Genomic DNA, 26,255 nt, shown 5'->3' on the forward strand with positions numbered 1-26,255 from the left:
GCCCTCAGAGCTCCCCAGGGCCCCCTCCCAGGCCCCAGCCCTGCCATACCCTCATTTCACATCTAAACTCGGAAAGCAATCTATTTTTAAGTCTATTTGGCATGTGGTCGTTAAATATTTTTGTCCCACTCCCTATTTGTGGATTATTGTAATAATTAAAATGTGTTGCTGCACGCCAGGAACATTTTACGTAGATTACCCATTTTATACTTACAAACTTTTGAGCCAAATGCCGCCATTATTCCAGTTTGCAGATGACGAAATGGAAGCACACCAATAATTTCATCAGTGTCGTGCCCCCAGACAGAATTGGAGCTAGCCATCTGCTTCCCGAGACTGAACTCGGAACCTCACGCTGTGGATTGCTGTTCCTTCTTGTGTGTTTTTGGCACTGAACTTCCTGATAAGACCTGGTGGACTGCTTGGTGCCAACGGTTCTGCCTCCAAGCTTCAGTACAAATGGTTTTGATTCCCATCTAATGGCTTTTTTTTGCCCCCATAGAGGTTAATGCCACTTCCCAGAGTTTTAGTCTGGTTTTATAACTTAGCAAAAATGAAACCCCAAATCCATCAAGAACAAAAGCTTGATAGAAACACCACTCACCAGCTGTGGTGGCACATGCCTGTAATCCCAGCACTTTGGAAGGCCGAGGCAGGAGGATTGCTTGCACCCAGGAATTTGAGACCAGGCAGGGCAATACAGTGAGACTTCATCTCTACAGAAAATAAAACAATTAGCCAGGCACGGTGGTGTTCACCTGTAGTCCCAGCTACGTGGGAGGCTGAGGTGGGTGGATTCCTTGAGCCCAGGTGGTCAAGGGTATGGTGAGCCATGATCTGCTACTGCACTCCAGCCTGGGTGACAGAACAGTAACCTATCTCAAAAAAACAAAACAGACAGATACTCTGTATTAGGAAAAACATATGCATGAGTCACAGATATGCAGGTTCACATGATTCCCCAGAACTTCCACGAATCACCGACCATGGACATAATAATAGCCATAGGTATGGCGGATTTGCTAACAGGCAGTATGCCATGCTGTGCTCTTCACACATGCTCTCATTGAATTCTCACAAAACCCCTGTTAGATGGGTGGTCAGTCCATAACGATGTATTTACTATCAGCTACGTGCCAGGCACTACTGTATGCTGTGGAGGTGTGGCGGACGAGACCCTTGCCCGGGGGAGGCTTACTTCCTCATGGAGAGAGAGAAGGAGGCAACTGACAAGAAAACAAACGAATAATGCCGATTGTGACGGATGCTTTGAAGAAAGCAGTTGTATTGACCGTGCCCATTTTTAAGCGTTGTAGTCAGAAAAAGGTCTCTTTGAGGAAGTGACATTTGGGGGGATAAGCCAAAGAATGAACAGAAAGCCTTACAAAGCTCTGGAGGAAACATTTTCCAACAAAAGAAGTAGTGGGTGCAAGGCCCTGGGGTGGGAAAGAGCTCGATCCAGTCAAGGAACTGAAAGGAAGCTGACGTGTCTAAAGCCTCATGAGCAAGGGAAAGAGTGGACTGGAAAGAAGTTGATGATGCGGGGCCGGGTTACCAGGCCCTGCTGGCCTGCAGGGAATCTCAGTCTTCCACTGGTTCAGGAGGAAAGGGTTTGGGGCAAGGAGTGACATTCCTTGAATTCCCCTTTTGGGAACAGCTGCCGAGGGATAAGAGGAGAGGCACAGAGACAGCTGGAGACAGTATAGTGTGCGACGGCCGCTTGAGCCAAGTGGGTGGCAGCGGCTGGAGGAGGAATTTATTTGAAAGCAGTTTGGAGGTAGAACCACTGTGTGGGAGGAACCAGGAGCAGAGAGCGCTTGGGGTATGAGCCTACTGAGGTAGATGGTGGAGCTGTGCTTACTGAGACGGGGAAGATGCCAAGGCATGTGTTTAGGAGGAGGGGATCAAGAGCTTGAACTGGAAGTTTTCACTTGAGGTTCCTGTTAGACCACACGAGTCTGCGGCTTAGGCTCAGGAGACAGCTCCAGCTGGAGAGAACAGTTCAGAAAGCCATCAGCTAGAGAAGGGATTTAGACCTGTGGGACTTTATCAGTTAACCCGGGGAAGATGTGTAGATAGGAAATGCAGTAGAGGACCCAAAACAGAGTCCTGGGGCCCTCTGATGAGACGGTTAAAGAAGGAGCTGGCAAGGGTGATTGAGAATTACCTGCCTTGCAGGAACGACCAAAAACCAAGAGTATGGGGTCCCTGCAGCCAAGGCAGAAAGGCATTGTGGGAAAGGCATAAGAGGCACTGGTTAAGGCATATGCTGTTAAAAGCAAAATATGTTGCCAGGCACGGTGACTCATGCATGTAATCCCAACACTGAGAGGCTGAGGCTGGAAGATTGCTTGAGGCCAGGAGTTCGAGGCCAGTCTGGGCAACCGTAGCAAGACCTCCATCTGTACAATTTTTTTTTTTAAGGTAGAATAACATGGGGATAGTCCACTGCATTCAGCAGTGGTGGTGACCCTGGCAGTAACTGCTCCAGCAGAATAGGGAGGACAGAGCCTGCTGGAGCACATTGAGGAATGAACTCCCAGGAGGTCAGGATAAAGGGTAAATAGCTATTTTGCTGTGAAGAAAGTGGAGATGAATGGACGATAACTGCAGAGAGATGTGGGGTTGAGAGGTTCGCTTTTGCTTGCAGGTAGTGGTGGTTTCTAAGATGGGAGATACTGGAGTAGAATGACATGCTGGTGAGAGTGATCCAGCAGAGAAAGAGAATGATTTAGGAAAGGGCCAGCTCGGGAGGTGGGGAGGGTTAGAGCTGAAGGTTAGTGGCGAGACTGGCCTTTGATAGGACTCTTCCATTACAACAGGAGAAGACTGGGCGATGTGGGTTAGATGTCAGGTAGACCCATGGTGATTGGGGTGGAAAGATTAGGGAGCTATCTGAATACTTCTGGGTTTTTTTTTTTTCCTTGAGACAGAGTCTCGCTCTGTCACCCAGGCTGGAGTGCGGTGGCCCGATCGCTGCTCACTGCAACCTCCACCTCTCGGGTTCAAGCGATTCTCCTTCCACAGCCTGCCAAGTAGCTGGGACTACAGGTGCCCGCCACTACACCCGGCTAATTTTTGTATTTTTAGTACAGACCATATTGACCAGGCTGGTCTCGTACTCCTGACCTTGTGATCCACCCGCCTCAGCCTCCCGAAGTGCTGGGATTACAGGCGTGAGCCACCGCACCCGGCTGGTACTTCTGTGGTTTTTCTTGTTTGTTTTTTTGTTTTTGTTTTTTCAGTTAAGTATTACCTCCTTGTTATGGATGAGAAACAACTTGGAGGGATCAGCTATTTTGTCCAAGTTCAGATGCCTATTAAGTGGCTGAGCTGGATTTGCTGACTCCACGGCCTCTGAGCGTCCGGATCACCTTTTTGCTGTTCCTTCCCCTCTGATGCGAAGCCCAATGCCTTGAGCACCCTGAGTGCCCAATCATTGTTGAGTAAGTTCTCCTAAGTAGCCAATCCTCGGGTGCAGCTAAACTTTCCATTGTAATTGTACCTGTTTGCGGTGCTACGTTAGTCATGCCATAAGGTGAAGGAAGGTAAATGCCAGGGACTCTGGAATTTCCTTTTTATGTTTTCGTATTTCCAGTTGCTGTTTCCTTTCACAGCAGCCTAGGCAGAAGAGAAACCTGCCACTCTGACCCCCATCGGTGCACAGCAGGTGGACAAAGAGCAGAAGGTCCCAGTAGGACCAGAACAGGAAAGGGCCACGGGTCAGTTAGACTAGTCAGGCCCACAGCATCCCTCCCCTTCCTCAGCCTCCAGCCCCCTCTTCTTTTATTATGAAAATGGTTGCAGCCCTGAATCTGACTGGAGGGAATTCTCCTTAGGCTCCCAGCACAGAGACAGCCCTTCCAACTCTTGTCAGCAGAGCAGTGTTGGTGCCCAGTGCTGAGAAACCTCCACTCCGGCTTAGTCTGGAGCCTGCCAAAGGGACCCCCCGCCCAGTGCCCTACCCTGGCTGACTCTTCACCACTGTACTCTGCAGTAGATGCCTTGGTATGTGTTGGTTTAGATTAAACTCACTTCTTTACTCAGCAAGAGGAATTAGGGAAATTTTCCCATCTTATTATTCATGTATTTGGCATGAACAGCGATCTAGAGTTTTCCTTTGGACTCAATCAACTCTTTTGCATGGTTGACTTGCTCCAAAGGTACAAGTCTTGCTAAAGGAATTTTGCTTCTAAGCTGTGTTCTTCAGGTGCCGAGGGATTCTGTTCTTGGCCTAAAACAGGATTTTTCATCAACATATTTTGCATGTAAGTTCTTAGTCACTCTTTTTTATTGAGACTTTTATCGGGCATGGGGAGTGGGTTTGACCATCAAATTTCTCTGGCCGAAATCGTCCTTGCTCAATACTAACTAACGCTACAGTATTTCTCCCCAAGAACTCCAGGCAGACTTCCTGCTTTGCATGTGGATTGTTCAAATTGGAGAATGAGCAGCAGAAGTACCAACCCCAGAGCCCAGCTGCAGGGACAGCGAAGCACCATGCATTGAACGGGACACACACGGAGCATATGTGAAAACCAGTTTGCTCACGTTCCGCACCAGGCGACGTGTGCAGACACAGAAGGACTCTGGTTTTGGAGTCCCACACCCACTGATACTGCACTCCCCACCCTGCTGTGCTGCTGCCAGCGCCTGGACCCCACCCAGGCCCAGCTGTCAGTGGGCCATGCATTTGGGAGAAGTTCCAGGGCTGCTCCAGGCAGCTTCAGCCACCAGTTCCTGCTGCTGCCTCTCCTATCGGCTACCAAATCTGGCCACCTCTCTCCATGCCCCATTCCCACTCCTGAGGGCGGAGGCCACGTCTTGCCAGGACCATTGCACCAGCCTGTTAGTTGGCCCCCTTGCTGCCTATATGCTTACCCATTCTGCAGCAAGAAAGATTTTTCTAAATCACAAGTCTTACCATGTGATTCTCCTGCTTCATCGTCCAGAGGCTTCCTGCTCTCTAGTCTGAACTGCTTCATGGAGTGAGAGAGGGGCTTCTCAAGATTGACTGTGCATCCAGCCATCTGAGAATTGTTTGTCTTTTTTCAGACAGGGTCTTGCTCTGTTGCCCAGGCTGCAGTATGTGGTATGATCACAGCTCACTACAGCCTTCACCTCCCAGGCTCAAGGATTCTCCTGCCTCAGCCTCCCAAGTAGCTGGGACCACAGGCGTACACCACCAAACCGGGCTAATTTGTTGATTTGTTTTTGTAGAAACAAGGTCTCACCATGTTGCCCAGGCTAGTCTCAAACCCCTGAGCTCAAGCGCAACTCCAGCCTCAGCCTCCTAAAGTACTAGGATTACAGGCATGAACCACCTTGCCCAGCCACCTGGGGATCTTAACATGAAGATTCTGATTCAATAAATCTACAATTCGGCATTTCTAACAAGCTTCCCGGGAACACCAGTGCTGCCGGTCTTCGTGCTACACTTTGAGGAGTGGGGAACCTGGTCTAATTTCTTGCCACTTGCCTAACTCTGTTCCAGCCATGCTTCAGTTATTCCAGTTCCCAAAGTGCATCCTACTTTTGCTCACCGCAAAAGAGCTGGCCTCCCTCCCCAGAGCACTCTCACCCTGGCCTGGCTGCTCCTACAGGATTGGAGATGGCACTTCCCTTAGAACCCTTCCCTGATTCTCTAAGCCTAGGAAACAAACGGCATGTTTGTGGCCTGGGTGATAATGATCTTTATGCTCAATGACAAGGGGTGAGACAGCTGGCCTACGAGGTGCAGGGGAGCAGCCAGAGGTTTCGTTCTAGAGCAGGTTCTATGAAGAAGGTTCCTGCATCGCCTGGGAGGCATGTCTGCCAGGTACCGTCTGCTGAGTCCATTCCTGCCTGAGCAGTAAGGGCTGCTGAGGTCAGGACACTGGCAGAACAAGGTCAGCCTCACAGCCGTGTGTACTCTCAGGTCAACCAAAAGTGCTGTCAGAGTGAGCATGTTCATTACAGAGGTGAAAACCTTTTTCAGAAAGTTCTTTTCCAACCACAGCTGGAGGGAGAGTTATAGACACAAGACTCTACTGTAGACATTTTATTTCTTATTTTTCTGTCCTTATTTCCTTAAAAAAAAAAAAAAAAAACACACTTTTTCTCTGGGATGTCCTTCCATTTTCTCTTTCTCAGGTTTTTTACATCCGTTTCAGTTGTAAAGTTACTGCTTATGCAGGTTGGAAGTCTGCCATTCCTTGGCTAAAGAAATCCTGAATTTTGCTAGCATGCTCCTGCCAGGGTCCCAGCACCAGACTCTGCTGGCCCTTTAGGGAGCTGAGAATGGAATTTGAAGCATGAGATATTGCATGGTCATGATGTACTGGCCAGACCTATTTAGCCGTGTGATCGCAGCTTGGGTAGGAGCAGTGCCAGTTAGGTCTGGAAAAAGTAAAACAACATTAGTTACACAGCAAATAAGTTCAGCAGCCGGGTAACAGCACCCAAGAAATGTTGAAAAGCATGTGACATAAGAAGAGATCTAACGTCATTGTTGTTTGCTACAAAAAATCTTTCTGCCCTCTAACTGTAAAAGGTGAGGAGTACTTCCTTTCTGGATTTTATTTCCTCTTTTTCTTAAAGAGAACATCCAAGAGAAAGGATTTTCCTCTGCTCCGCCATCTCTGCCCTCCTGGGATGTGTTAAGTCTGTTTTGCAGTGTCATAGTTACAGAGGTTGAACAATGGGTCTGCTTAAAACAGATAACAACTTCATTCAACTGCCAAGTTGAGTGAGATGTTCCTGTGTACCCAATAATTAGTAAGTGCTGTAGGAAGTTATATAAGAAAGTGGGAAAATTTGAGACATCAGTTCTTTTCCTCTCCATCATAGAAAATCATACTTTGCCTTATGGGAAATGGACAGGAATGGATCGAATAAATTGTGGAAGAATATCATTTATGTGAAAGGGGAAAAGGGTTAAGCAAGGGCAGCTAAAATGTCTAGTCTTATTCATCGTCTTGAACTGACTTTGAAGCAGTATTTACCACGCCTGAAAGTGAGGAGCTCTGTGCTCAATGACATCGTCAAATCTCCAGGCCCTTTCTTCATCTGCCCCCTGGTGGACCCAGTGCTGAAAAGAAAATTCAACAGAAGAGCTCCCTGGAGAAAAGCTGAGTCCAATAAGAAATGGCGTCCTTCTGTGTATCCAGGGGCCTCCACATTCTTCTCTTATCTTCTCCACATTCTTCTCTTATCTTCTTAAGATAGAAAATAATATTCTCACTTAAAATCAAACTAATGAGGCCAGGCACAGTGGCGGAAACCTGTCATCCCAGCACTCTGGGAGGCCAAGGTGGGTGGATCTCTTGAGCCCAGGAGCTTGAGACCAGCCTGGGCAACACGGCGAAACCCTGTCTCTACGAAAAACACAAAAATTACCCAGGTGTGGTGGCATGTGCCTGTAATCCCAGCTACTCGGAAGGCTGAGGCAGGAGGATCGCTTGACGCCAGGAATTTGAGACTAGTGAGCTATGAAGTCACCACAGCACTCCAGCTTGGACAACAGAGTGAGACCCTTGTCTCAATCCAATCAATCAATCAAAATCAAACTAACAATTCCAAAACATGGAACTCATATATACATCAACCTCCATCACAGGGAACATATATTTCCACATGGAAGTGTCCAGGCCCAAGCACTCAGTTTATCCCAAGCCTCCCAAAAGTTTTGTCATTATTTTCTATAGTTTGTATAATAAAATCAATAGTTGTTTTTTTTTTCCATTTCCCAAATATGAAAGCATATAACTTAAGGACCCGCTACCTATGTCCTCCAGTGTCCTGAAGCCTCTGGTCCTGTGGTGTCCCTGAAGTTCCTTGCAGTTGCTCACATTGCTCCAGATCACCTCTAGGACTCCTGACCCCGCTGCCTCCACTCCTGCCTTTTCAGCCCATCCCTTCTAAGAAGCATGCTTCACCCCACCCTGAACACTATCTCGTTAATAGCAGTGCATCCACACAGGTCTGCAGCAACTTCAGTTCTTGCTTCCTCCGAGGAAAGAATTTGACCAACGGGCATGAGGCAGAGAGAGAGACAGGCAACTTTTAGAGCCGAGCGAAAGTTTAAAAGTTTTAGAGCAGGAACAAAAGGAAGTACACTTGGAAGAGGGCCAAGCGGGGACAGGAGAGATTCAAGTGCTGTGTGGCCTTTGACTTGGGGTCTTATACGTTAGCATGCTTTGAGGGCGGGGGCAGTGTTACCTGTCCCCAGATTCTTCCCTTGGGGTGGGCTGTCCTGAAGCGCAGTGGCCTGCCAGCACTTGGGAGGGGCCACAAACGCACTGTGTTTACCGAGGCTGTGCACATGCGCAGTTGAGGCGTTCTCCCGTCTACCAGTTAAACGCCATCACTTTGCCTCTTAGCGCGTTTGCTTGAGCTCACTCACCCGATCTTATCGGGAAGCTGCTAATCACCAGCTTCAGATGTTTTCCTGGTTGTAGAGGCCCTCTCCTGCTCTGCTCACGTCTGCTTGACTACCTTGCTAAGGATCCTTCCTTCCTCACCGCCCCTTAGACACAGAAGGCTGTGGAGTTTAGCAAACTTTACTAATGGTTAACTGGTGGAAAGAGACCAGCACAACACAGGCACCATCTTAACATGGAAAATACCGGCCATGGCTTCCTAAAAAGTAACCCGTCTTTCTCCTTGCGGGGAGTTTCTTTTCTGATTGGTTGGAATCTGCTGGGCACCTCCTCTCCCCTCTACACACCCTTCTCCCCTGACCGGCCTCCAGCCCCCACATTTATATCGAGGCTTATGATGAGCCTTTGTGTTCTCTTCCTGCCACTCCAAACCAGGCTCCCCACCTGGCTTCCCATATCTAGAAACTCGCAGAGATGCTGTGGTTTCCATCCTCAACAACACAAATCACTACAGAAACTCTGAGATGGCTCTTCTGGGTCAGAATCGCAGGTAGGGCTCTCACACAACCTCTGCTCAGAGCACCCCGGGGGAGTCTCCTTCCTGTGATAGCATCCACTGGCTTTATCAGGTTACCCCGCCCCAGGCATCCTAGAAGACCCCTTTCCCTCTGCCTTCCCCTCACCCAAGCCGAGAATCCTTGCCCTAAACTGACAGTCTAACTGCGGAAGCAGCATGGAACAAAGGCAGGAGTGGGCTGGAATCTAGCTTCCCTATGAATAGCTCTACAACCCTGCGCAAGTTTCTGTCATGGATGTATCTGTCTCTGCAGCATGCATTTTCCCCTTTCCCAGTTTATAGCCCGCTCCCCGCCACTCCAGTTCCAGCGGGAATCCAGGTGGTGCCAGGAAGGGAATGAGTGTATTCCATTTCCCCGGTCACAGGGATTGGTTCGGGGCAGTGTGATGGTTAATGTTAGGTGTCAACTTGGCTGTGCTATGGTGCCGAGTTGTTTGGTCAAACACCAGTCTAGGTATTGCCATGAAGGCGTTTGTTAGGCGTGATTACTATTTCAATCAGTAGGCTCTTACTGAAGCACATGACCCTCCATAATGTGGGTGTGCCTCATGCAATCTGTTGAAGGCCTTAAGACTGAGGTTTCCTGAAGAAGGAATTTTCCTCAGTCCTGCAACACAGACCCTCCGCCTGAGTTTCCAGGCCGTTTGGCCTGCTTTGTAGATTTTGGACTCATGATGGCAACATCAACTCTTACCTGAATTTCTAGCCTGTGCGCCTGTCCCCAGAGATTGCAGACTTGCCAGCTTCCACATTCGCATGGGCCAGTTCTTAAAATCTCTCCCTGCTGTCCCCGTATGCACATTGGTTCTGCTTCTCTGGAGAGCCCTAATACAGGTAGGCGTGGCAGTCCTTTTTCTGGGAAGGCTGGGAGATATGGAGTCTCTTTCTCTGAATAGTGGAATTCAGACAGACATGGAATGGCCGCCGGCTTTCAAGCTCTGGACCAGGCTCCCAGGAGCTCACGCAGGCAGCACCACTTCCTGTCAGTGGGACCGCTCCCTGGGATCCTCCGCTGAGACCTGGGATTACAGTGCCTACTGCATAGAGCAATTGAGAAGATTACATGAGTCAACAGATACTAATCACTCAGGACAACGCCTGCATCATAAGTTCTCGGTAAATCCAGAAAGAAGAGAGGGAAAACAGAAGACCCGGCCCCTGGAAAAGTTGACATACGAGGTGGGCAAGCAAAAGGACTTAGAGCCCCGCCGGTTTCTCAAACCTCTCCATCCAACTCCGCTGCACACTCATTCTAACCCTGGACGTTTCAGTGATGCATGCTCCTGATTTTCTTTTATTATTTACATGTATTTGGGTTGAGCGTTTGTTATTTCCACCCAGAGTGCTGAACCCCTTCTTGTTTTGACTGGGTAGTTTCTTTTTTCAGAGCTGCAAGCACAAAAGGTTTGACTACACCCTTTCCTAGAAAACGGAGCTTCTCACTCACTCTCTTAAGGGCAACTACTTTTAGTGGCTCCAGGAACTTATTTCTACCCACCCACAGGCAACTACCTTCAATACCTTACAGGTGATTCCCTTCTATGGCAGTTGCCCACATGATTTCCAGGTAAACAAGCATTTCACTGAAGAGGAAATAGGAATGGCCTATAAGCAGTAAAAAAGATGATCAACTTATGGGAAATGCAAACCAAAACCCAACAGGATGCCCATATGGAAACCCATTTTAACTCACTGGATAAATAATGTAAAAGTCTTTAAAATGCTGAATATTGATAGTATTTGGAGTGGGGGGGTGTAAACTGTACAATCTACAATGTGTAAACACTGGTATTATCATGGAAAGCTGAACTCTGTATCCTACATAGCAGTAATATCCCTGCTGAATCTATCCCTAGAGAGGCTCTTAGACACGTCCCCTGCAAACCTCCTATAAGAGTGTTCAGTGCTGTATTGTTGGTAACAGCAAAGTACTGCAAACAACTGATACACCCACACACAAGAGAACAGATAAATAAAATATGAAGTATTTACTTATGCATTCCAAAGACTGAACATAAATGAACTGCAGCTACATGCAGATTTAGATGCAACTGCGGATACATCTAACAGTAATAGATTTATATGAGGATGCAAAGGCATTAAGAATGATACAATGGACTTTGAGGACTTAGGGGGAAGAGTGGGAGGGGGGCAAGGGATAAAACACAACATATACGGTGCAGTGGGGTGATGGGTGCACCAGGATCTTACAAATCACCACTAAAGAACTTACTCGGCCGGGCGTGGTGGCTCACGTCTGTAATCCCAGCACTTTGGGAGGCTGAGGCGGGTAGATCCCAAGGTGAGGAGATCAAGACCATCCTGGCTAACACGGTGAAACCCTGTCTCTACTAAAAATACAAAAAAAAATTGCCGGGCGTGGTGGCGGGCACCTGTAGTCCCAGCTACTTGGGAGGCTGAGGCAAGAGAATGGCATGAACCCAGGAGGCGGAGCTTGCAGTGAGCTAATATTGGACCACTGCACTCCAGCCTGGGAGACAGAGCGAGGCTCCGTCTCAAAAAAAAAAAAAAAAAAAAAAAAAAAAAAAAAAATAACTTACTTATGTAACCAAATAGCACCTGCACCCCAATAATTTATGGAAAAATAAAATAAAAAATAAAAGCAATAGCTTTAGTAAGAAAGGACGTTTGCAGAATACCTACCAAATATCATATAAAGTTTAGAAACATGCAATAATCAATACATCATTTGGGGCTATATCAAGGTAGAAAACCACAGGAATGATACACATAAAATCAGAAGAGCGGTTATTCTCTGGAGGAGGAGGGCGCCATTCAGAGGGGTACCCAAGAGTTACGTATCATGATTCATATCCCCATCCAGTGCGGGTTACACGGATGTTTGTTTTTATCCTTACATTACACATGTTATATTCTTTTATATGCATGAAACGTTAACTTTTTATCATAATAAAATATACATAACAAAATTTAGCATTTTAACCGTTTGTAAGTTTACAGTTCTGTGGCATCAAGTACGTTCACCTTGTGCATCCATCCACCACTCTTTCCAGAACGTTTCCATCATCCCAAACTGCTATTGGTATCATACCCAAGAAATCAATCATACCACCAAGTCCAATGTTATGAAGCTTTTGCTCTGATTTCTTCTAAGAGTTTTAATTTTAATTTTAGCCTTTATATTTAGGTCTTTGATCCATTTTGCGTTAATTTTTATACGCGGTGTAAGGTAAGGGTTCAATTACATGTGCATTACACATTTTTAAACAAACAAAATAAAAGAACAAAAGGAACCCTGACCATTTACAAATGAAGGTGCTGGGATAGAGGTAAAGTAACATGCTAAGCTCAGACAGCTGATAAAGGCAGCAGGGGCTGGAAGCCAAATCCTGTGGGTCTGTCAAGACGACTGCAGCCTCAGCGACAACAGCTGCGAACGCTGGTCTGCGCCCACCCACTTACCTGCCCACAGACTCCAGGACACTAGCTCCTCCCCTTTCCCCACCCACAAGGGGCGGTCCCACGTGGCTCCGGGGCTTTCGGGCTCTGGAAAACTGGCGATGCGGGGGGAAGGAAAGCCCGGAAAATTTGGCATGACGTGGACCGTAGGCGACTGGTTGTGCGGCATGGACTTCAGTTCCGTTGCGGTGTGATAGCCAGGCCCAGTTTTCCCTCACGCTCCAAGACGGGGAGGAGCCTGGGACCCGCTCAGGAAGTTCTGCGCTCGCGCGCGTGCTCGGTCCGGATTGGCTGCTCGGAGCGGCGAGGGGTTTGGCGGGAGCTTTCAGTCGCGCGGGAGCGGAGAGCGGCATCATGGCTCCGCGGGGGAGGCATCGGCGGTCGCGGCGTCACAGGCCTGAGAGGTAAGTACTGCCGACCCTCAGAGCGCGGGGACGGAGACCAGCTTGAACTGCTTCCTCGCCTGCCGCGGTTTGCGCCTCCCGGCGCTGTTCGTGCTCCACTGTGGAGCTCGCCCGAGTGGCCAATCGCCCGGGTCGCCGGCTTTCTCGTCAGACTAGTGGGGATAAGAGTGATTCCCACCCGCACGGGCCTGCCGGCCTAACACTGCCTGGCGGGCGGGAAGACGTTAACCAGTGTCGTGTCGTTTTGTGCGGGGGTAGTCGTGCCGTCCAGAGTAGTGAGCGTCAAAGTGCTAGCTTGGAAGCAAAATATTCAGCAAATACTTATTGCCTACGATTTGCCAGACTTTAATGTTAGTGGAGTTTACTCTCTGGGAATCAGTTTTCTTATTTTGAAGACCCTGGTGTTTTCGTACTGCAAACCACAGACTGGAGCACAAGTCTGGCTGGGGGAGCGCAGCTGCCGCTCGCCTTTCTTCCGGATGGGTCGAGCAGTCTTTGTTGATCCAAAGCAAGCGTGCGTTTGGTCGGTTGCGAAACGCGCTCTAGAATGCTGGCCGCTGATTCGTTGGCCAGTGGCCATCCAAGGCCGGGCCTGGATCTGGCGGGAAGGGTCTCGGCTTGCTGCAGACCGTGCACAAAACCGTACGCCGAGACGGTCTGAAGAGCACAGGAGTTCCCCCGGGCGGAGAAGGCTGCCTGGAGAAGGTGGTGCTGGTAGATGCGGGGTTAGGGTGGAAAGCTGGAGCAGGACACCGCAGCTAGGTGGGGAAACCGAGACCCGACTCCTGTGGCCAGTGGAGAAGAGGATTAGAAAATGTCAGCCTTGAATCTCAGCTGAAAAGAGTTTATCCGAAAGGCTAGTGGTTTTTGTTGTCTTTATTATTATTATTTTTTTTTTTAACATTTTTGGGTTTGAGACTCATGAAATCTGTTCATGCCTCCTCCCAAAACACACTAATGCACATACAACAGAATTTTTTTTTTTTTTTTTTTTTGAGACGGAATTTCACTGTGTCGCCCAGGCTGGAGTGCAGTGGCGCAGTCTCCGCCTCCCAGGTTCAAGGGATTCTCCTGCCTCAGCCTCCAGAGTAGCTGGGATTACAGGCGTGAGCCACCACGTCCAGCTCATTTTTGTATTTTTAGTAGAAATGGGGTTTCACCATGTTGACCAGGATGGACTCGATTTCCTGACCTCATGATCCGCCCGCCTTGACTTCTCAGAGCGCTGGGATTACAGGCGGGAGCCACCGCACCTGGCCCAGAAATTTTACCTGTGGGTTGTCACAGAGGTTTCTGTCTCTCAGAGCCCCACCTTGACTGCAACCTAAAGCGAGGAGGAAGCTTGACTTTTTTTTTCCCCCCGAGAAAGGACAAGACAGCTCAAAGAGTTTAGATGAAGAAATTTATGTGGTCTAGTTTTTGTTGTGTTTCTGTTACTTGGCTTTGTGACCCTTGATAAGTCACTTAAATTTTAGGAACCCCGGAATCATCATCTATAAAACTGCCATAAAACCAATACTTGTCCTACCTTCTTCCTTAGGTTTCATGAATTAAGTAAATAAATCATGAACTTGTTAGAAATGCAGAATCCCAGGCCACACCCCAGAGGGACTGAATCATACACTCCTGGGGTGGTGCCAAGCAACCTGTTTCACAAGCCCTGCTGAGAATGTTGATGACACTCAAGTCTGGGAACCACCGCTCTGAACAGTTTTCTAACTTTTTTTTTTTTAACTGTGATTCACAGTAATGATGTTTTACATCACACTTAGTACACATGCGCACACATCCACACATAACAAAACAAAAGGCTTATGAACATAGTATATCCAGTGCAATGTTTCATTTTATATTTTCCATTTTTGTTTTTTTAAAATGCTGGCCTGGCAATCTTAAAAGGGCATTCTAGGACAATTTATGTGATTTAGGTATGAACTGTAGATTAGATTATGGTATCAATGTTAAATTTCTTGATTTTAGAAATTGTACCATGAATATGCAGGATAATGCCCTCCTAGGAAAGACATATTGTGGTATTTAGGGGTGGAGGTGCACAGTGTCTCCAGTCACACACATACCACAGCAAATGAGTAAAGGGCATACAGAAGGTCCTTGTACTATGTTTGCAACTTTTCTGTGAGCTTGAAATGATATCAAATAAAAGGATACTAAAACATTGGTTTAGACTCACTAAGCTGATTTTGCTATCTACAAATGAGAAAAATACGGCTACAATCTGCATGGCATATTTTAAAGTTAGGAATTATGTACTGTATTATTCCAGAGTATCCTCCTGTACCGTTGTATGATGCCTGGTTGGTGGAGGATAGTCTGTACATATTCACTGACTCCTGGCACTATTATTAGTAATAATAATATATAATTCCTGCCACTGTTATTTCCCGTTTTTATTCTTGTCACCATTGTTACATCTGTTTCCTTGAAGCTTGTTGAAGATATATATACAACTTTTATCATTTGAAGCTATGGCCCAACTGAGAGTGTGAAGGGAGGTCGAGGGCAGGCCCTGGATTTGAACTGATGTAAATTTTAATGCAGGCTTGTCTCCCTCCTGGCTCCGTGTTGCTGTGGTCAAGCATATATCTGTAACATGGGATTCACTTCTACCTTATAGGACTGTTAGAATTAAATGGGAAAAGGATGTATGGGAGCCAGGCACAGGATGGAGCAGGTGTCCAGACTTAGCATTAGCCTAACTCCCCTTTGTTCAGCTCTGCAGAGAAAGTCAATCACTGCTGATTGATTAAGGCCTTAGGGAAAAAGTTAACAGCAGGATTCCAACTTTTCCATGTCCCTGAGGGGGAGAGGTATGTTATTTTATAACATTGGTGATAGGATTTGACCTATACAAAATAAATTTGTGGAATATGGGTTTTTTTTTGGGGGGGGGGGGTAAAAATGTGTGGAAAGGATCATAACTATGGTGTTTTCTCAGTTATTTTAACTAATTCCTAACTCTTGTGGGGTTTTTTTGCTGTTTAATAGTGCAAGACAATCGAAGAACACTTTAGAAAGAACACATTCCATGAAAGATGTAAGTTATCTTTTTGTGTTGTGGTTTTCTCAGAATCGACAGTACAAAATAACATTTTTTGGGTACCTCAGTTTTGTAGACTTCACTTGGCAAGTTCAGTGTTTCTTGTAGTGAAAAAGTGTGTTCATTTTCCTCACACTTTTTCCAGTATAGTGGATAAAATGACTTTTGTTAATGTTTTAGAATTTCCTTTATTTCTGAGCCTAGGTTGGTTTTATTTTCGTTTAGATAATTGGCTTCATGTAAAAATTGTACAATGCTGTAAACTTTTTTCACTTAAAGCCATTTCTCATTGTACTTTTCAAGAATTGTTTATAATTTCATGATACTCCTCTTAGTTCACATTACAGGTTTACTTTTCTTTAGAATAGAGTCTTAGAATAAATGTATGTTAAAGTGTGTACATTTCTTTAACATTCTTGATTGCTAATTCCAATATTTTTTCCAGTGGCTTGTGTGATTGGCATCGTAATCTCACATTAACAGTGTATGACAGTGCCAAGCACCCTGGAAGGAGTTACTTCTGCTTGTTCTGCCCTGGGCTTTCTTTGTCCTGCATAGTCCTTTACCCCAGCCTGAAGAGGATAGCTCTCTTCCCCTCTGGGAAACCCTGGGATCCCCCTGCAGGATTTTGCTCAGCGCTCTGCTCCCACCCCAGCATTACTTCGCGGGTTCTTTGGGTGGGTTTCTCTCAGCTGTCCTGCTTTGCCCCTGCCATTGGTAGCCAAAGTCCAGTGTGCATCGGAGGGATTTATCTAAGCTCCAGCCTTAGCTGGAAGCCCGGAGTGCCTGGAATGGATTCAGCTTTCCTGTCCTTCCCTCTGCAAGGCAGTGCCTTACATGTGGAGGCCCCCTATGCCTTGGGAGGGGCTGGAAGACCTGCCAGCTCTCTTTGCATTCCACCCACAAGCACTCCAGGAATGATTCTTTTACTGGGGGCATCTGAATGGTCAAGTTTGTATATGGTTTGCCAATTTTATTTTACCTCCTTTATACTTGCCAGAATTTTCTTATTGTCGTATCTGTTAATACTACCCTTCCACATTTTCTGGAACTACCATGAAAGTTTTTCTCATTTTATATATGTTTTCATGTTTCATTAGATTTGGGGTAGCAGACTTCATGGGCATATCAGTGTATTGAACTGTAAACCCTGGTGTCCTTTAGGAGTTTTTAACCCATGTGTACCCTTAAAACTGTTTATGAACTTTTGGGTATATGGGCATATTTCCAGAGATAGGACCCATCACTTTCCCTAGGTCAGAGGTGTAGGCAAACTGGTCCATGGGTCAAATCTAGCCTGCCACCTGTTTTTGTATATCCCTGCAAGCTAAGAATGGTTTTTACATTACATTTTTTAATGGTTGAAATAAAATGAAAAGACTATGTCGTAACATGTGAACATGATATTAAATTCAGATTGCAGTGTTCAAAAGTCAAATTGTATTGGAACACAGCCATGCTCATTCTTTTCTGTGTGGTTACTGTCGTGATTCACATGACAGTGATTGAGTTAGTAGTCAAAAGAGAAACCTTATGGCCTGCAAAGCCTAAAATAATTTACTTTCTGATCCTTTATAGAAAAAGTTTGCCAATCCTTGCCTTAGGTTATCAAAAGAGTCTGTGTCCCCAAAAAGTGTTAGCTTGCTTCTTTCTTTTTATTTTACCTGAAACATTGTAATTGTACACATTTGTGGGGTATGATTTGATCTTGCCATACATGTCTATGTTGTATAATGACCCAATCGGGGTAGGTAGTGAATCCATCACCCCATGCTTAAGGATTGCTTCCTTAGGCAGCAGTGATTACAAGAATATTCTTGCTGCATAAATCAGCCTGTTTTTCTTTGTGAGAGCCAACTCAATAACTTCAACTTTATTCACTTTTAGAAAACTGGTCAAAAGTGCAAGCCTATTGACGTGTTCGACTTTCCTGATAATTCTGATGTCTCAAGCATTGGCAGGCTGGGTGAAAATGAGAAAGATGAAGAACCTGATGAGACCTTTGGTTAGTACTTTAAATCTTTATCCTAACATAACTCTAAAGCAACAACATTTAGACCAGATATAATAAAAAATAGAAATATCTTCAAATATAAAAATTAGTTGCCTGCATGTAAATATAATATTCTCAGGGGAGTACTTGATAATTTGAATTAATTTTTCTCACGTCTAGGTACATTGAAACTAAGAACATTATCAAAGTGGTGGCACGCTTCTAGTGGTATTCGTTAACAATCCAGTCACATGAGGACACTTACTATAGTACTCTGTAACAAGAGGAACATCGAATACATTTCTCACTTCATTCTACCATTTGATAGAGCCATTAATTTAGGGAGGAGAAGAGTATGGGTAATTTTCCTTTGTCCTAAACTCATGTCCTAAACTTCGGGAGAGCCAGTGGGAGAGCTTCACCTGTGTTCCTTGGAGTATGAGGTAAAAGGTCAGTACCTGGCTGGCCAGGAGTGTGTGAGTTGTCAGGGTGAGCTGCTTGTGTCACTGGGCACTCCAGAGGCCAGAAATGACAGAGAAAATGCCATGTGCCCCCACATCTAGAACTGTAGTAGTCAGGCATTTTTGCTGGAATAAGTTTTAAGAGAATTTTGAAGGCTTTGGTTTAATTTTTTGTTAATAAAAGAAAGTATTATACATTTTATAAGGTGAAATATATTCACCAGAATAATGTCTTTTATTATGACTTGATAAAAATGTCCTATCTGTCTAAAATGTAAATCTAAAAGATCTGAACCTAAAACCCCATAATTTAAAAAATGGAAATGAATTCACACCATAAAATTCACCCTTTTAAAGTGTACACATCATTGGTTTTTAGTTTATTCACAAGGTTGTACAACTGTCTGCATTATCTAATTCCAGAAAATTGTTATCATCCTGTAGAGAACCCTGTACCCATGAGTGGTCACTCCCTCTTTCCCCTTCCTTCAAGCCCCTGGCAGCCATGAAACTCCTTCCTGTCTCTACAGATTTGCCATTTCTGTACACATCAGTGGAATCCTAGACTCTGGTCCTTTGTGACTGGCTTCTTTTACTTAGTTTGTGTTTTCAGAGTTTGTCCATGTTGTAGTGTGTATCTACTTCATTCCTACACGTTTTTATAGCTCAGCAATACTCCATTGTTTGAATATACCACAACTTGTTATCCATTTATCAGTTACATTTCGGTGGTTTCTATTTTTTGGCCACTATGAATAATGCTGATGTGAACATTTGTGTATGAGTTTTTCTGTGGGCTTTTTTCACTTCTCTTGGGCATATAGTGGGAGCAGAATTGCTGAGTCCTATGGTAATTCTATTTATAACTTTTTAAGGAACTGTTTTACAAAGCAGCTACATGACTTTATAATTCCATGGCAGTGTATGAGAGTTGTTGTTTCTGCACAGCTTCACCGAAACTTACTGAGTTTTTTATTCTAGCCATCCCAGCACCTCATTGTGGGTGTGAGTGTATTGGTGGGGGGTATGGGTGGTAAAATATAGTTTACCATTTTAACCTTTTTTAAGTGTGTTAACTCTGTAGCAGATAAATACATTCATATTGTTGTGCAACCATCATCACCATCTGTCTCCAGAACTTTTTCATCTTTCCTAACTGAAACGCTCTATTAAACAACTTCCTGTTCTCCCCTCAACTCCTGGCAACCATCATTCTGCTTTCTAGGAATCTGATGTAAAAGGAAGCATACAACAGTTGGTTCTTTGGTAACTGGCTTATTTCATTTAGCATAATGTCTTTAAGGTAGCCGGAGTCAGAATTTTTTTTTTTTTTTGAGGCAAAGACTTGCTCTCTTACCTAGGCTGAACTGCAGCGGCGTGATCTCGGCTCACTGCAACCTCCATCTCCCGGGTTCAAGCAATTCTCCCTGCCTCAGCGTCCCGAGTGGCTGGGATTCCAGGCGCTCCCCTCCCCTCTGCGCCTGGCTAATTTTTGTATTTTTTAGTCGAGATGGGGCTTTGCCATATTGGCCAGGCTGGTGTTGAACTCCTGACCTCAGGTGGTCCACCTGCCTCAGCCTCCCAAAGTGCTGGGATTACAGGTGTGACCCACCGTGCCCAGCCAGAATTTCCTTTTTAAGTTGAAGGGAGGCCTGGAATCTCCCCAAAAGGCTTTAAGTTGAAGGGCGGCCTGGAATCTCCCCAAAGGGCTTTTCATTCAAAAATACTGTGTGCCCGCTATATGCAGGGCACTTTGTGAGGTGACCTCTCTAGGCCTGTAGAGTTTATAGTTCAATGCAGTGGTTTCTAATGCAGAGTGTATGACACCTGACAGGGATGAGGAAAGAAAATGTTAGATTTCCGATTTATATTTTTATCTCATTAAAATTTCCCCAACCTGGGCAACATAGTAAGACCCTGTCTCTACAAATAATTTAAAAATTACCTGGGCATGGTGGCATGTGCCTGTAGTCCCAGCTATTCAGGAGGCTGAGGCAGGAGGATCTCTTGAGCTTAGGTGCTCCAGGCTGCAGTGAGCTGAGATCGCACGACTGCATTCCAGCCTGGGCAACAGCGTGAGGCCCTGTTTCAAACACCAAAAATAATTCCATATAAGTGCGGTAATAAAGGTTTATTATTCATAAATATTCATGTGTTTGTTGGTGATAGGGTTTAAAATTTTTATTGTTGAGGTGTGAGATCAAAAACATTTGGGAAGTGACCTGTTTAATTGATTTTGATTTTGTTAGTTGAACAAAGATTGTTTTGTACTCCATTGTAAGGTAATAAACTTCAGTATTGCCCAAATAGCCAGACTTTTAAAGTTGTCTTCTTTTTTGTCTTTTGAAAGATCCTCCTTTACATAGCACAGCTATATATGCTGATGAAGAAGAATTCTCCAAACTTTGTGGACTGTCTATCCCTTCAACTCCTCCAGGAAAAGAAGCAAAAATAAGGTACTGGTATATTTCAAGCAATTGTTTATTCATGGTTAATGGGATTTCTGAGATAGAAGCTAATAAAAAGAAAGCGTTTTAAGATACTTTGAGCCAACTTGTTATGCTTTTTCTCAAGAGAACTGAGGCATAAAAACTTTATTAATATTTGACAATTACGATAATTATAATAGCTGTGATAACTGACAGAATTCACACCTGATTATCCTAGAAATCATGCCTAGGAAGATAGTTTAGCTTTGAGTCAAATAAGAAAGGAGGGAAAGATTTTATGAGCGTAAAATTTTAGGTGATTTTTGGGAGGTCTCTTTCATTTACAAGTTCTCTTAATTATCACAAATGAGATGTTTCCTTGTATATGGTAGGTGGTAATTACAAAGCAATACAAAGCCTGTTTCAGATGCATTGTCCCTCAGGTGCATTGGTTTGAGTCTTTCAGATTTATGTGAACGTATAGGTCAGGAAAATCTCTATAAAAATGATTTCATAGAGAAAACTTGGGAGCAAATTATATAATGCAGAACGCTTCGATAACTGTAGTACTCATTTTAAGTTGTTATCTAGAGCAGCTCTTTGACTTATGGACCTCTATTGGGTAATAGGTCATCTAGTTACTAAATGTAGCAAGTATCAAAAGTGCAGTGTTTGTTTATTTATTTTTTTTTTTGAGATGGAATCTTGCTCTTACTCCCACGCTGGAGTGCAGTGGCGTGATCTAGGCTCACTGCAAGCCCCACCTCCCAGGTTCACACCATTCTCCTTTCTCAGCCTTCCGAGTGGCTGGGACTATAGGCGCCCACCACCACTCCCAGCTAATTTTTTTGTATTTTCAGTAGAGACTGGTTTCACCGTGTTACCCAGGCTGGTCTCGATCTCCTGATCTCATGATCCGCCCACCTTGGCCTCCCAAAGTGCTGGGATTACAGACGTTAGCCACTGAGCCTGGCCAAAACTGCAATTTTAAAACAAATATGCCAGTTGGGCAGAAATCTGAGAAGTCATTTTGAGATTGTCTATACTAGAGAAGTTTTATAGTACTTGGTTATTTTGTAGACTCACTCTGTCACCAGGCTGGAGTGCAGTGGCGCTGTCTCGGCTCACTGCAACCTCCGCCTCCTCGGTTCAAGCAATTCTTCTGCCTTAGCCTCTCAAGTAGTTTGGACTACAGGCACGTGCCACCATGCCCAGCTAATTTTTGTATTTTTTAGTAGAGATGGGGTTTCACCATGTTGGCCAGGATGGTCTTGACCTGATCTCGTGATCTGCCCGCCTTGGCCTCCCAAAGTGCTAGGATTACAGGTGTTAACCACCGCTCCTGGCTGACTCCAGTTTTATATGTTACTGAAAATCAATAGAAGTCATACATTTAGAAAACATGCACTCTAAACAGTGGTGAATGTAATTTTTAAAGAGGAATACTTTGAGTAAACATTCACATGGTTTAAAAATATAAAAAGGTGTATAGTAAGTCCTCATATCATGTCTACTATCCATCTAGCTCCTAGAACCCACTTCTTCCCTCTCCCTTATTATTTTCTCATATGTCCTTCCAGAATTTCTTGGTGCATATAAAAGTAAGTATGAAATACATTTTAACCCTTTTTTTGTGTACAAAAGGCAGCATAGGTTGCTACCTAGCTTTTTTTCACTTACTACATCTTAGAGATCTTTACATGTCAGTACACATGGAGCTTTCTCATTCTTCTACCCTTTCCGTGGCGTGAGTGTTCCTTAGTGTGATTATCCAGTCCTGTATGAATGGGCAATCAGGCTGTTTCCAGTCTGTGCTCTCACTCTCAGTGCCACTGGGAGTGCCATTTCACACTTGTGCTTGTGTATCTATAGGATATAGTCATAAAAGTGAAATTCTGAGTCAAATGAAATGTGTTTGTCATTTTTATAGTTATTGCCACATTGCCACCAAAGTGAGATCAAACTTGGATTTTTGCCAATGTGATAGGTCAAAAATGCTATCCCAGCCTAGTTCTAATTTGTATTCTTCTTAGGAATGATTGAGCAGCAATCATTTAAAAGCTTTTAAATTTGTCTTTCTGCAAACTGTTTATATCCTTTTTACTATAGTTGATGTTGGTCATTTTCTTCATGACTTCATTTAAACATTAGTGAGATTAGTCCTATGTTACAGTTTTTTTTTTTTTTTTTAACTGGTTCATCTGTCTTTTGACAAAACACCTAATGGTGGTGTTTTTTTTTCCAACATAGAAAATGTTTAGTTTTATGTAGATGCAGTGATACATTTATCACTCTTAGCGTTTAGGGATTTTGAGTCATAGTTAGGAAGACATCTCCCTTCATGTTTTCTTTTAGAACTTGTATGATTTGTATTAAAATCCTTGATCTTTTCTATTCTTCTGAGGTATGAATGCAGCTTTTCTCATTTTTTTAAATGACTTTTAAGAGCTACTTGTTAAGTTAAAAGCAAAGTTACAATCTTTATTGGGTTGAGGTAAATTTATACATTTATTTATAAAAGCTGATCTTTATTAGTTTTGGATTTGGTTTGTTCTTGCTTTTCTAGTTCTTTAAGATGCATCATTAGGTTATTTATTTAAAGATTTTCTTTTTTGATGTAGGCACTTACAGCTGTAAACTTCCCTCTTAGTACTGCTTTTGTGGTATCCCATAGGTTTTGGTATGTTGTGTTTCCATTATCATTTGTCTCAAGAAATTGTTCAGCTTCCTTCTTAATTTCTTAATTGACCCACTGGTCCTTCATTAACACTTTTTCTCTGTGTGTTTGTATAACTTCCAAAATTCTTCTTGTTATTGATTTCTAGTTTTATTCCACAGAGAAGATACTTGATATTGCAGTTTTTTAAAAATGTTTTAAGACTTGTTTTGTGACCCATCACATGGTCTGTACTTGAGAATGATCCATGTGCTGACGAAAAGAATGTGTATTCTGAAGCTGTTGGATGAAATGTTCTATGAATATCTGTTAGGTGCATTTAGTCTACAGTGCAGATTAAGTCTGCTGTTTCTTTATTGATCTTCTGTCTGGAAAATCTCTCCAGTGCTGAAAGTGGGGTGTTGAAGTCTCCAGCTAACGTATTGGGGTCTGTCTCTCCCTTTAGCTCTAATAATATTAGCTTCATCTATCTGGGTGTTCCGGGTGCATGTATATTTAAAATTGTTGTATCCTCTTGCTGAATTTGACCCTTTTTGTCATTACGTAGTGACCTTCTTTGTCTCTTCTTACAGTTTCTGTCTCAAAATCTAGTTTGTCTGAAATAAGTATAGTATTCTGCCCTTTTTTTGGTTTCCATTGGCATGGAATATCTTTTTCCGTACCTTTATTTTCAGTCTGTGTGTATCTTTATAGATGAAATGTGTTTCTTGTAGGCAACAAATCATCGGGTCTTTCTTTTTTCCCCCAATCCAGCCAATCTGTGTCTTTTGATTGGAGAGTTTAGTCCATTTACATTCAGTGTTGTTATTGCTAAGCAGGGACTCACTCATGCCATTTTATTATTTGTTTTCTGATTGTTTTGTGGCCCTCTCTTCCTTTTCTTCCTTCCTGTCTTGCTTTTAGTAAAGGTTATTTTCTCTGGCAGTGTGATTTCTTGGTCTTTTTATGTATTTGTTGTATTTTTTATTTGAGGTTACCATGAGGCTAGCAGGTACTGCCATATAACCCATTATTTTATGCCGTTAACAACTTAACCCTGCTTTCATAAACAAGCAAAAAAAAACTAATAAAAACTCTACACTTTCACTTTGCTCCTCCACTTTTTAACTTTTTGTTTTTACTTTTATTGTACTGTTTATGTTTTGAAAAGTTGTTATTTTTGATTGGTTCATCTTTTAGTCTTTCTACTTACAATGAGAGTAGTTTACACACATCAGCTACAGTGTTATCTTTTTCCGTGTACTTAATATTACCAGTGAGTTTTATACCTTCAGATGATTTATACTGCCCATTAATGGCCTTTTCTTTCTGCTTGAATTACTCCCTTTAACATTTCTTTTGGGACAGGTCTGGAGTTGATAAAATTTCTCAGCTTTTGTTTGGGAAAGTCTTTATTTCTTTTTCATGTTTGAAGGATATTTTCACCAGATATGTTCTTCTAGGGTAAAAGTTTTTTTCCTTCAACACTTTAAATATATCATGCCACTCTCTCCTGGCCTGTAAGGTGTCCACTGAAAAGTCTGCTGCGAGACATATCAGAGCTCCATTGTAAGTTATGTGTTTCTTTTCTCTTGCTGCTTTTAGATTCTTTATCTTTGACCTTTGGGTGTTTTATTATTAAATGCCTTGAGGTAGTCTTCTTTGGGTTAAAACTGCTTGGTGTTGGTTGTATAACTTTCTTGTACTTGGATATTGATACCTTTCTCTTGGTTTAGGAAGTTCTCTGTTACTACCTTTTTGAATAAACTTTCTACCTCCCTTTCTCTACCTTTCTTTAAGGCCAGTAACTCTTTGATTTGCCCTTTTGAAGCTTTTTTCTAGACCCTGTAGGCATGCTTCATGACTGCTTTTTCTTTTTTCTTTCCTCTGTATTTTCAAATAGCCTGTCTTCAAGCTCACTAATTCTTTCTTCTGCTTGATAGATTCTGCTATTAAGAGACTCTAATGTATTCTTTAGTATGTCAGCTACATTTTTCAACTACTGAATTTCTGCTTGATTTTTAAAAATTATTTCAATTCTTTGTTAAAGTGATCTGATAGAATTCTGAATTCCTTCTCTGTGTTATCTTGAATTTCTTTGAGTTTCCTCAAAACAGCTAGTTTGAATTCTCTGTCTAGAAGGTCATGTATCTGCTGTTTCCCTAGTATTGGTCCCTGGTGCCTTATTTAGTTCATTTGATGAGGTCATGTTTTACTGAATGGTCTTGATGCTTATGGATGTTTATCAGTGTCTGGACATTGAAGAGTCAGGTATTTATTGTAGTCATTGGAGTCTGGGCTTGTTTGGATCCATCCTTTTTGGGAAGGCTTTCCAGATATTTGAAAGGACTTAGGTGTTGTGATCTGCATTAGGGGGTCTCATGACCCTGACTGGTGCCCTGTGCTACTGTGGCTGAGCTGATATCCAAGATGGAAAACAAAGTCCTCTCCACTCTTCTCTCTCCTCTCCTCTCGCAGAAGAAAGAGGTCTCTTTTGGAACCATGGGCTGTGCTGCCTGTGCCTAGGAGAGGGGTGATGCCAGCACACCCTTAGCCACACTGGTTGGTGTCTCAGTAGGTCTGATGCCCCCACAGTCCGCTGGCTCTAAGCCCAGCTCAGCACTAGGAGTTGCCATCCTTGTGGCCTAGACTGCCCCTCAGGCTCACGTGGGGCCCCGGAGCACTTTAACCCACAGTGGCAAGGCTTGTCAGAGCTCTACCTCCCACTGCCAAGATGGGCGATTCCCCTCACACCGGGACTAGTCCAAATGCTCCCTCCGTGTGTGATCATCAGTTTAGTTCAGCCTGGTTCTGCTTTCCACTGTTACAGGACAGCGCTGATTTCAAAGCAAAGCTTCAAAATCACTGCACTCTCC

The 26,255-nt window shown here is 44.0% G+C and overlaps 1 protein-coding gene and 1 long non-coding RNA gene across 6 annotated transcripts in view; one reads left to right on the plus strand and one right to left on the minus strand.

Moving 5' to 3' along the window:
• LOC111548486 overlaps positions 1-8,230 on the minus strand; it is a 50,327-nt gene extending 42,097 nt beyond the window's left edge. The window contains exon 1 of the long non-coding RNA XR_002733445.1: positions 7,763-8,230. This is a non-coding gene — a long non-coding RNA (uncharacterized LOC111548486). The remainder of the gene's footprint in view (positions 1-7,762) is intronic.
• A 4,213-nt stretch (positions 8,231-12,443) lies between these two features.
• CENPU (centromere protein U) overlaps positions 12,444-26,255 on the plus strand; it is a 50,193-nt gene continuing 36,381 nt past the window's right edge. For all 5 annotated transcript variants that reach the window (XR_002733443.3, XR_002733441.3, XR_002733442.3 and 2 more), the window contains exons 1-4: positions 12,444-12,782; positions 15,789-15,837; positions 17,728-17,845; positions 20,645-20,750. Coding sequence is in view for 2 of the 5 variants with exons in the window: in XM_023220979.3 (XP_023076747.1) it covers positions 12,733-12,782; positions 15,789-15,837; positions 17,728-17,845; positions 20,645-20,750 (323 nt within the window). In the remaining 3 variants the exon portion in view is untranslated. The remainder of the gene's footprint in view (positions 12,783-15,788; positions 15,838-17,727; positions 17,846-20,644; positions 20,751-26,255) is intronic.

Source organism: Piliocolobus tephrosceles, chromosome 3 (assembly GCF_002776525.5).
Source record: "Piliocolobus tephrosceles isolate RC106 chromosome 3, ASM277652v3, whole genome shotgun sequence".
Classification (NCBI taxonomy): Eukaryota; Metazoa; Chordata; class Mammalia; order Primates; family Cercopithecidae; genus Piliocolobus; species Piliocolobus tephrosceles.